At 46.3% G+C, this 12160-nt stretch overlaps 1 protein-coding gene across 2 annotated transcripts in view; it reads right to left on the bottom strand.

Moving 5' to 3' along the window:
* Window positions 1–2212: 2212 nt before the first annotated feature.
* HEG1 (heart development protein with EGF like domains 1) overlaps window positions 2213–12160 on the bottom strand; it is an 84085-nt gene continuing 74137 nt past the window's right edge. For both annotated transcript variants that reach the window (XM_086402075.1, XM_086402068.1), the window contains 2 exons: window positions 10655–10829; window positions 2213–7267 (listed from right to left, as the gene is read on the bottom strand). In XM_086402075.1, coding sequence (XP_086258201.1) covers window positions 7118–7267; window positions 10655–10829 — 325 coding nt within the window. In that variant the 3' untranslated portion in view covers window positions 2213–7117. The remainder of the gene's footprint in view (window positions 7268–10654; window positions 10830–12160) is intronic.

Below are 12160 nucleotides of genomic sequence, written 5' to 3'. Positions count from 1 at the left end.
CAGTTACCACATGCCTGGAAGGAAGAAAGGGGAAGTATCTGGCGAACAGCGGAAAGCCCCTTCTGACCTCTAGGGAACCACTCACCTGTGTTCAGTCCCTTTGATCTTGTCTTTTTTCCCGAATGGAACATAAAGGGAAGCATACAGTGGGTAGCCATTTACAGCTGACTCTTTTCGCGCAGCAGGATATTTGTGAGACCCATCCGCGGTGCTGCCTGTTGAGGTAGTTTGTTCCTTTTATTTGGCGAGTGACATTTCATTGTCCAGTTGTTCCATAATTCATCAGGTGAAGGGCTTTCTAGCGGATCTTTAGTGTTTAGTCCACAAATGCCTGCCTGGGCCTTGTTTGCTACCAGAGATTTTTGTTAAGAGTTCCTGTTCAGTTACATGTAATGGCTGCATATTTACCTAACATCGGCTGGTCATCAGCCTGCAGCTACTAGAGGGGGTAGGTCTCCAGGAACTTTAACTTCCATATACGTCTTCTATTGGATGATTCATCCACCCACTCACCTGTTCTTTGTTTTACTGAATATCTGCTAGGTGCCAGGCATTGAGCATATCATGTGGAAAGGTCAGTCTGGGTTCCTACTTGTATAGAACTTATACTTTTTAGCCCATTAATCCCTTCATGATGGGTGAAGCAGGCTGGAGGAGGGAAGGGGAAATGACAAGAACTCTTTGATGGCAAGTCCAAGGTCTTTGGGTCTAGTTACTAGTCAGTTTGAAATGACACATTAATCTTGTAATTGTCTTTCTTTTGGTGATAAGATGGCCCTACTGAAGAGAACCCATCTGTGTATGTTTCTTTGTAGTTTACAGTGTTTTCATATGGATTCTCCCTTTTCATCCTCACAACAACTCTGGGAGAGGCAATACTTATTATCCCCACTTCCTTGATCAGGTCAGGTAATTGAGGCTCAGAGAAATGAGCAGACTCTTAGGCCTGACATCACGATCTGGAAAAAAACATCCAGGACACTATTAGGGAGTGTCTCATACCAGCTTGTTAGAGCCTGGGCCTTCTGGTGATGCTGTAAGTTTTTATGAGGTCTATAAATATCTACCTGCATTTCTTTTTCCTGGCATCTCTCTCGTATCTAACCTGAAGTTCATGTTTGTTTTGTCAGGTGGCTTCAGGTCAACACCATTTAGTTATGAGGGTTTAAAAGTTGTCCTGGCTGATATCAAGACAGGAGGACTCTGGCCTATATAATCTCTATATCATGCCCCTTACCTTTCATTACTTCCCAAACAATTGGAAAATGAGTGTGCCCTGCTGGAGTCATTTAAGTCCAAAGGTCTAAAAATAGTTTCTAGATTGTTACTTACTGGCAAATCAGTCCTGAGGTGAAGGCTCAACATGGCCAGGTCAGAGGTATAGGCAGGACAAGCACTCAGGCTAGCGTGTGGGTGGACAGCACCTAAACAGCTCCCGGGGGAGAGTGGGTGTGGACATGCTGTGATGTTTACAGTCTGGCTGAGCTGATGCGGAATGTGAACAGGGTCAGAGTCAGCAGATTCTGCCAAGGTCTCATGGGGGATTAAATGATGGGACAGAAAGCAGTGTGCTGCTCATTTCCATTCAGAGATGTTTGGTGGGCTGCAACCCTGATCTAAGCTGCCAAAAGGTCACCTTCATGTCCCAAGCTGCTATTACTGGCGTCTCCTAATGCCAAGGTTACTGTCACAAAGCATCTGAAAGGCTCATCCATCCCTGTCATGAAAGGCCCTCAGTAAGTAATTAATGAACAATCAGCCAAGCTGCCACACTCATTGGCCATGTAAATATGAGGCCCACAGCTCATCATCTTCAAGCTCCAACATCTCTCGACCACAGATCACAGATATGCTTACTTTACCTTCTCCTCTGAAACCTGAAGAGTGGGCACCCGGTGGTGGGAGGCATTCAGGAGGAAATTTTCTGTGTCCGAAGATTGGTTACCGGCTCTCTCCAACACACAGAAAGAACAGCAAACAAAGCAGGTGTTATCCTGAAGCAGGCTTTTCATCATTTAGGTCAATCCATCTGCCCATCCATCCATCATCAAGAGCATATTTCCTCACCCATAGCACTGAGCATACGAAACGGCTCAACCCCTGCTCTGCCATTAGAGTTCATGGTGTAGCTCCAGCGTTTAAATGATGCCCTCATGAAAACGAACCTGTTGTACTCTGAGGTGGTGTGTTTGTTATCACCAGAAAAACACAGTGAAAATGATATTGATTTTATTGCATTATTTTACTGACTAGAACGCCAGACTTAATAGTGGGTATAAGTATAAAAATAATCGAATTCTTACAAATAATATTTTGCTGCTACAGTACTGAATAATTAGTGAAGGTTGCAATTATAATACAACTTTAAATAACATTCTTATAATGGATTTAACACAATCAACCAGGGGCTAAGGTTTAAAGGTCTGCAAAGAGAAATTTGGGACAATGTGAAAACTCAAAAAGTTAATTTTCCAGCTACAGGTTTCATTTAACCAAAAATCCAGCAACACAAACATTAACAAAACTCACAGCAACCCCTGATGAGAGGTCTTTTAAGAAACAGGCAAAATAATACAGAAACCTGGGTTAGTTTCCCAGGTAGACTGGTTCCATCCCATCCCTGTCTCGTCCCATCCTTCCTCCCCAAAAACTCTGCACCCGAAGTGCACTATTATGTATCCAAGAGAGAGAGAAAAAAAAAAGGTAAAGCCAGAATCTAACATACAATTTCTTTTAAATGTGCTCTTTACAATGCCTAGAAGACAGAGCCAGTATAAGATACGTCTCTTTTTAGACCTCAATTGTCCCCTTGAGTTGCACAGGGTTTTCTGTGAGCACTTTAAATCAAATAGGATGGATTATAACACACTTGAAAAGATACTTTAGCACAACAAATTAACTGACATTTAATACCTTAATCTTTCTGGGGATTCAAGAAAAGAAAAAGAATACATACTCAACAGGCAACTCTACAAAACTGTATCTGTTTCCAAGAATGCACAGGAGAACCTCTGAATGACGCTTTGTCAAGAAGGAAGGAATGGAATGTCCCTTCTAATCCCCACAGTTTCACACAGAAAAGAATCTCTCTGATATTAAGGGTGGTGTTCAATAAGATACAAAATACTGAGATACTGAACTTTGCATTCTTCCTCTCTCTGAAGAAGTGCTCTAGTTTTGAAATCAGTGTATCTTAGAACCATGGGTCAAAACCCTAATTTGGGGTGTATTTCACTTCACTTTTTTTCCTTCAACTAAACTAAGCCAGGAACAGTTGGCCTGGACACCACTCTAGCTTCTGCCAGCAGCACTCACAGTTACAGCAACAGGATGCCCCGACAGTGGGCAAGATGGCTTAATGGGGGCTCCAAAAAGTCACATGTGAGGACTGACCCTGATGTGTCTACTCTGGGAACTTTTATATCTGAATGAACATCATCCTTCAAAGACATTTTCGTGGGCAGCCATCCCGTCTTATCTTTGCAAAGACGTTGCCCTCTCATTTGGGCCAACGTTAAGAATGACCTCTTCAAGAACTTAACAGTTACATCTTAGTTCTTGACCTCAAATGCTGATAACTCAGCTTGATTACATTCTCCACTCAGCAATTTTGGCTCTAAATGACTTAGCTGCTTCTGAAAACAAACTTGTGTCAAAGGAGGAAGATTTGTCAGCATCTAAGACATTCAACTGAATAGGTTCCAGACTCTGATAATATTCACAAAAACATGCTTCCAATATGTGGGAAACACAGCCTCACCACAGGAACAGGGCAAGGCAGCACTCAGAAGGATGACTAAGTCTGGCCACGTCTGTCAAAAACCCAGGTCATCACCATACACTTCCTTCATCCAAAGCCACGTACCAATATGCTCCTTGCTAATAAGCATGAGCCAGCCACTATTAACAATGACCACAAGCATCCAAGCAATACATGTAAGGACCTGAAAGGACTTTTCAACATTTTGTTTTTGCACTTTATGGCATTAGTTTAGCTACTGCTTACCAATATTAAACACAACTTTTAAGCCCACTCTCTCAAGCTCTCTTTGATACTGGATGGTGAGGCATCTGCCAGGGAGGTGAGGCAAGAGGTACAGTGGGAAGAGGGAGCCAGGCAGAGGGTATGGGTCCTGGCTCTCTAAGCCAAGGTATTGATCCCCTCTGAAGGTTCCCATGTCCGAGAAATGGGCCCTCTCATGCCCACCTCACAAGGGTGGGGTGAGACCAAGTAGTCTGCACAGAGCCTGGCTCTGCTGGGAACACATGAGATGCTCACTGGGACTATTTAGGCTTTCTAAAATGTCTTTAGCAAGGCTGGGTCATGGGGCAAAAAATAAAAGACACCAGATTTCAGACCCTCTGGAGCTTCGGCAGACTCCACAGATGATGGTAGGCCCCAGTGAGCACTGCCCTGCTCTGAGAGTCACCACGCTCTGGCATGCTGAATGACACGGTGGTTCCATGCAGCCCCACACTTTCCTACTGAGGTCTGAGCGTCTTATGGGCAGCTTCCTCAAGTGGGGCCCCACACAGGACCATGGCATTTCTGTGACCAGGAATCACTCCAGGTGCGTGGACTAACCTGAACCTGTGCCTGGGCTTCTGGTCACCAGGGGAGCATCCAGCCTGTCCCCTCAGTCCCGGGGCTGTTGCCCCACCAGCTGTTTCCCAGCTCAGGGAGGACCTTTCTGAAAGTATTTTAACCCCAAGCAGGAATGAAGCCGGCCTCTCCCTTCCTCACCCAGGTGGGCAGCCAGCACTGGCACCCTAAGCCCCCACCCCTGCAAGCCGCCTAGCAACTGCATATGTGATGTGACCTCAGCCTTGCAGGGTGCCTCCGTTTTTCACAGTCCAAGAAAAAACAACTCTCTCAATCCACTTCACATGCACAAAACCACTCCCAGGAAAGCCTCTTTGAAACTCACAGCATACTCTGTTCTGGACGTTGGGATTCTGCTCCACAACACTCTGGGGACAGAACGCTTCATTCGGTGAAGAGTATAGCTTCTGGCCCCGGGCACAGGAGATGACCTGCCAGCTGTGATGTCAGCTGCAGGTGGTGGGCTTGTATGCCTGGGGACGGCCCCCACTGCGGCCCCGGGTCCCGGGGGCCAGCAAGGCTCTGCAGCAGGAGCCCAGAAGCAGCAGCTCCTCGCGGCCCGGCTTGCTGGCTCAGGTGAGCTGAGGCTAGGAGCTCGAGCTCTCCAGTTAGATGAGAGCCCACGAGGCACAGAAAGGCATGTCTGGTTGCACGGAGAGAGGCAAGACCCAAGATCTCTAACAGGTGATCCTATGTTAAGTTCGCACCCACTGACAAAAAGCAGGGTTCTTTCCATGTGTCTCATGAGATGAATGCAATTTAAGCACTAAGTGATCACACCTGAAGAGTAACCTGGCCGCGGCGGGGCGACGGTGACTTGTGCAGACCACGGGACTCAGGAATTTGCACTCAAAACCATTAGGACGGGGATTACACTAGGATTAGATTCATTCTGAAGAGATTAGAGAACCCTGAAGGAACAACCATGCCTGGGCTAGAACGGTCTCCAAAGGCTGCACCATTTCCAGAAGTGTGGGTGTCACTGCACTCCAAGCTTTAGGATGAGAACAGTTATTTTACTTCTGTGTTCACTTCATCCCGAACCAGGATGTTCAAAAGCAGATGACAAAGATCATGGGTCCACAGCAGCAGGTAAAGGCACAGCATTGGCTATGCCCTCCTGGCAGGACCCACGCCACAGCCTCATACAAATGTGTGGAGCCGCCTCCCCGCAGGCAGATGCTCCATTCCCTAAACAGCCAGCAATCTTTAGTTCTCAGATGCTAACTTGAATTACACCCCTGTTTCAGGACAGAACTCCATAGTAGTAGAGAGAGTTACAAATTACTGTTTGAGAGAAAATAAGTTATTTCTTCAATGAATAAATAGCTTTGAGTGGTTGGCTGAACCAACCAACCAACTCTGAGTTTGTGGACGAGATCAGGGCTCCTAGCAAAGATGCCGCACTGGTGGGTAAGCAGACATGCGTGTGGTTCCAGCCCAGCTCCCCGTTCTTCCTTGGGAACCACATACCTGGCTTCCCAAAGCACTGGCGTCTCAGAAAATGGACACACCTGTTCAGCCCATTTCCTGAAGCACATTCAGCTGCTTTTCCATGAGTGGTGAAGTACCTACCAGCTTGGATCCAACCTGCATTCAGACTTCTGCTCCACACACAGCAGCCCTGGCCTTGAGGGTGGAGGTCTGAGCCCACACCCCGTGCAGTGCCCTCAGGGCCAGCACCTTCCCCCAGGGTCCTTGCCCAGTGCCCATAGGGCTCACCATGGGGCGGATGGATGCCTCAAACTAGAATCAAATGAAACTTGTTTTGCTCTGATCCAGATATGAATGGTAACATGAGAAGTAACCGCAAAGGAATAATCCTAGATAAATGTGTCCCTTTGACTGAAGAAAACAAACTGGAGCTGTGTGCTTCGCCTCACAAGTTTCAGTTCCTCCCTTTGGGGTTGTTTGGAGAACGTTGCACAAGAAGACTTGGGAGCGTGTGAAAATGCTGCATGCATGTTAACCTGCAGCAATTCCAAACACTAGTGGCATGTCCTTCAGCATCTACTGTTCAGCATGTAGCTACTGGGCAGGAAGACAATGAAAGAGCATTTCACTGTAAATGAATCACTGAATAGAGTCCTATGGAAGTGTCTGAGGAGAAGAGGCCTTTCTAGAGCAGTCTTGGAAAGAATCTGAAAGGAGGCCTCCCTCCCTCCTTCTGCATTTACTAAAGTGCAAACTGAGGAAAACCTGGGTTCCTGCACGGATGCCTAGTGATCAGCCCTAACTAACAGCCACTCCAGAGCTGTGGCCATGCTGCGGTCACGCGGGGACTTGAATGGATTGGCCCGTGTTCACATTCACAGTAGCAATGAAGGTGCCGGGTGAGCAGCCTGCAGTTCCACATCCAGGGGCTCCAGCTGTCCCCTCCACTGTGGTCACGTCCCCCCATGCCCATCCCCTTTCTGCTGCCTGCTCAGGGATGGCTCCACTAGTCCTGGGAGCGGCCCCAGGGTGGTGCTCCCCTGGTGCAGTCAGAGCAAGGGGCCCCTCTCTCTTCTGCATTTAGAAGTAGTCTCTTCTCCTGCTCTCATCACTGATGAAAGATGGGTTATACTGTCCAGGGAAAATGCAAGAGTGCCGTGATCCTGGCAATCCAGTGTAGGCCGGGTAGAGTCCATTTCGTTCAAGTTCAGGATTCCTTACACTTGAGGGCTGGTGGCCAAAGAGAAAAGAAGAAAAATCAATTTAATCTTAGGTTTAAATCTAACAGATAACAAAAAAAGAAACAACGAATGCTACATTTTGATGAATTTAAAATGGAGGCAGCTATACTTAGTATGAGAAACGCTGGGCTGGAAGAAGCACAAGCTGGAATCAAGATTGCCGAGAGAAATATCAGTAACCTCAGATATGCAGATGACACCACCCTTATGGCAGAAAGTGAAGAGGAACTAAAAAGCCTCTTGATGAAAGTGAAAGAGGAGAGTGAAAAAGTTGGCTTAAAGCTCAACATTCAGAACACTAAGATCATGGCATCTGGTCCCATCACTTCATGGCAAATAGATGGGGAAACCGTGGAAACAGTGTCAGCCTTTATTTTTTTGGGCTCCAAAATCACTGCAGAGGGTGACTGCAGCCATGAAATTAAAAGACACTTACTCCTTGGAAGGAAAGTTATGACCAACCTAGATAGCATATTCAAAGGCAGGGACATTACTTTGCCAACAAAGGTCCGTCTAGTCAAGGCTATGGTTTTTCCTGTGGTCATGTATGGATGTGAGAGTTGGACTGTGAAGAAGGCTGAGCGCCAAAGAACTGATGCTTTTGAAGTGTGGTGTTGGAGAAGACTCTTGAGAGTCCCTTGGACTGCAAGGACATCCAACCAGTCCATCCTAAAGGAGATCAGTCCTGGGTGTTCTTTGGAAGGACTGATGCTGAAGCTGAAACTCCAATACCAAAGCCACCTCATGCGAAGAGTTGACTCATTGGAAAAGACCCTGATCTTGGGGCAGGAGGAGAAGGGGACGACAGAGGATGAGATGGCTGGATGGCATCACTGACTCGAAGAACATGAGTTTGGGTGAACTCTGGGAGTTGGTGATGGACAGGGAGGCCTGGCGTGCTGCAACTCATGGGGTCACAAAGAGTCGGACACGACTGAGCAACTGGACTGAACTGAACTGAACTGATACTTTGCAGAGCAAGGTCTCACCTACAAGTCAGGACCTCCCAGATTGTCTCTTTATGGAACCTGGGACCCTTTGCCCATATTTTAAGGGCAGAGTTTTAGAAACATTATATAATCAAGAGCAGCCCAGTGACCCAGACCTGGGTTAATTATTCCCTTGATTATTATCAAAAGTAATGATTATCTGATTACTATTTTGACTTTCAAAAGGCGTTTCTCTCTGGAGCTCAAAGGCTTTACTTTTTTAAAGTAATTTTATTTATTTATTTATGGCTGTACTGAGGTCTTCGTTGCTGTGCAGGCTTCTTATGACCGTAGCTTATCTTATTGAAGAGCACAGGCTCTGGGGCACTTGGGCTTCAGGAGTTGCAACTCCCAGGCTCTAGAGCACAACAGGCTGAACAGTTGCGGCCTGCAGGCTTAGCTGTTTCTCAGCTTGTGGGATGTTCCCTGGTCAGGGATTGAACCCAAGTCTCCTGCATTGGCAGGTGGATTCTTTACCACTGAGCCACCAGGGAAGCCCCAACACAATGGCTTTAGATCCTCTATGGCATTTAGTGGTACATTACCATCCCAGCTGAGACAGGGGCCTGGCCTTTGCAAGGTTGTCTGGCCACCCATCAGAGGGAGTTAGGACCCCAAAGAAGGAGGCGAGCTGATTCTCAGGTGTCTCTCTGATCAAATCCCAGCTTAGTGGGTCGTGACTACCTACCTAACGCAAAAGTAGCCCCTAAACTTAGACTCTGCCTCTACAGACTGTTCAGCCTACTGTCTGAAATGAAGACGGGGCTCATTTAAGTTCATGACTGTATCTCTGTAAGACAACTCTTCAGCTATTGGCCTGGGAACATGCAGCAAAGGTGGGTCTTGTGACGCTGCAGGCCTGTCAGCTGCTCTGTCCTGGCGCTGCTCTGAAGAGCCTCTAGAGGAGGGTGTGAGGGTGCAGGCAACCCAGGAGAGATACAGGCTTAGTTTCAGCTGCAGATACCAGAGGAAAAGAACTGGCCTGACAAGCCAACGGGAAAGCAAAGCCCTTATGTAGAAATAGGGCTTCCCTGGTAGCTCGGATAGTAAAGAATTTGCCCACAATGCAGGAGACCCAGGGTTCAATCCCTGGGTCTGGAAGATCCCCTAGAGAAGGGAAATGGCAACCCACTCCGATATTCTTGCCTGGAGAATTCCATAGACAGAGGAGCCTGCCGGGACACAGTCCATGGGGTCGCAAAGAGTCGGACACAGCTGAGCAACTAACACTACGGGGAGATACCAACAGGAACATTTGAACCAGATCGATCTTCGTAACTACGGTTATCTTTCCCCTTGTTTCTTTTTGTTTTTCTTCTACGCCAGGTTCAAAATTTTCACAATCTGTTGAAACTATAGCTTCCTTAGCATGAATCGCCTCTCCCATCCAAAGTCTAAACCCACAGGTTAATCTCTATAGCAACCAGAGGGGCTGTGCTTTTAACAGGATTGCCTGAAGTGATTAAGTCCTCACAGGCAAGGTTTCATTGCTGTACCTCTAACGGCTTTGCATCACCTGATGACTGTTTATTTTCCAGCTCAGGTATCCCTGCCTGTGTTTGCTTTACGGCTGATGCAGTGTAACACAAAAGAACTGAGCAGGCATGGGAATATGACATGGGTTATTCAATGTGGGACAAAAGAAGCAAGGGTTCAAGGTGGTCTCCCATCTTTCCAAATGACCCAGTCCAGGGCCAGACATAGCAAATTATTAAAAACCTATTGAATCTTCTAAACCTTTTGACAAGTGCTGGTTGAGGATGACATTGAATTATTCTCTTTACACTTTTTCCCAGTCCCTCAGTTTCAACTACCAAACCACATGACATAAAGCATGGCAGACAAGAGACAGAAATGAAAGGGTCAAAGACCAAATACCATTAAATTCTTTCTCTATCTTTTAACTTCCAGTTCTATAACTTAAAAGCAAGTTCAGTGACAAGACGTTTATTGCTAGAACCTCATAAAGTACATACTGTGCTCTTTAGAAGTACTCGTCATATCTCAATGTTGAAACTAATAAATACTATGCAAAGAGATAGTAAATAAATTGAATATTAAATTGTATGAGACAAAGGTATAGGCCACCATTCTCTTTTACCCTTAATAAGCTGGAGTGTTTTTACTACAACAAAACAGAATCCCTTGCAAGTTCCCTGGTAGCCTGCTGGTTAGGACTCAGCGCTTTCGCTACCAAGGCTCACATTTAATCCCTGGTCAGGAAACTAAGATTCTGGAGGTTGGAAACTAAGATTCTGCAAGTTGTGCGTAGTGACCAAAAAACCAAACCAAAACAAACAGAAAAATCCCAAAACAAAAAAACAGAATCCCTTTAATTCTCCAAGGAAGTTGGAGCTAGGAGGTCACTTGGGCATGGGAATACACACCGAGTAATACACGTCTGTCATCTGGAGGAGGTTTTTGGTACTTCCATTCTCATGCATTTCAATAGCTTCTCGGCCCCATTCTTGTGAGCGAGGGTTCTTGGGGTACTCAGCATATGGGGACATCTGGAAATCCCCACTTTTGAAGATAAGTTTGCTTATGTCATTTTTATTCTTTCTGCATGGTAAAAAAAAGAATTGAAAGTTCTGTGAGGAAATGATATTTGTGAAAATACCATCTAGCTTTTCAACAAGGAAAAACAAGCCTAAAGATACCACTGTATTTTTTTTGTAATTGCCCACTGAGAAATGTTGTTATTGTTCTTATTTTTAGTATTTACCTATAAAAATGCAACTAGATGTAAATATATTACATGCAAAAAGCTTCCAACCAAAATGGTCAGGTTACTGGGGGAAGAGAGGACAAAGACAGCTGCAGTGGAGCAGATTTAGACTCTACTGGGGGACAGAGATCACTGTACTGTGGGGGCGGGCAGGGAAACAAGAGTCATAAATTCACAAGGTGTTGGAGCTAGAAGGGCTTGATGGTTCTTTAGTCCAGGGGTTCCCAACCTGCTCCAGGAGCTCTGGGGATGGGGCTTTGTGAAGGATATGACTTCTCTTGGGGTAACAGTTTGCCTCTAGCAAAGCTGGGACTAGAATTCAGGCCTCCCAACTCCTTGGCCAGTGCTCTTCCACTTCATGAAGCTGTTAGGGGGGACTATGACAGAAACCGCCACCTGGCCAGGCAAAATAGTAGCCATTTGCGTGAGCTACCTTACAACAGGAGGTCCTGGTAAGGAACTCAGAACTAATGAGCTACCCAACCGGAAGAACTTGGGAGAGGTCAAAAGGAGAGAGGAGACCCCAGTCCATATGTCCTACTGACCTCCCAGAATCCTCCTTGCTGGAGTCCATCTTGGTTGAGTAATGCGTGCACCACCAGGAAGGACTCTGAGTCAGAATGACTGGCCAGAGACAGCCCAGAAACTAACCCATCACCATGAAATCGGAGACTGCGAGCCACGTGGCAGAGCAGTTCTCCTGGGTTCCCTTACCCTGCCCTTCTCTGCCCGGACACCCCTTCCCAAAAAAGTCTCTTGCTTTATCAGCATGTGTGTCTCCTCAGACAGTTCATTTCTACATGTTAGCAAGAGCCTACTCTCAAGCCTACTCTCTAGGGGTCTCCCTTCCTACAATAGAGCTACTTCACAAACCATGAAAATAGTATGTTTTGTTGGCAGAAATGCCCACCTATATATACACCCATATAAATCCTCATGTCAGCAGGGCAGGGAAACCCTAGCACAAGTTCCTTACCATTGAGAGTCCTCTGACTGCAAACTGTTGGAGAATATATTATTCACCTTCTGTAACAGGCCTCAGATCAGACAGTAAGATAACCTGGAGTTTTCTCCCTCCACCTCACTTTGCTGTAAATGAACTTTCTAGGGAAGACACCACATCATTCAGAATCTTAAAATGTCCAGCCATGGGCCTTAGGTTCTG

The sequence above is a fragment of the Bos grunniens genome, chromosome 1, assembly GCF_055505025.1.
Source record: "Bos grunniens cultivar Pamir isolate PY7600 chromosome 1, Bosgru_T2T1.0, whole genome shotgun sequence".
In the NCBI taxonomy this organism is placed as follows: Eukaryota; Metazoa; Chordata; class Mammalia; order Artiodactyla; family Bovidae; genus Bos; species Bos grunniens.
This window is presented reverse-complemented; position numbering and strand designations above follow the sequence as displayed.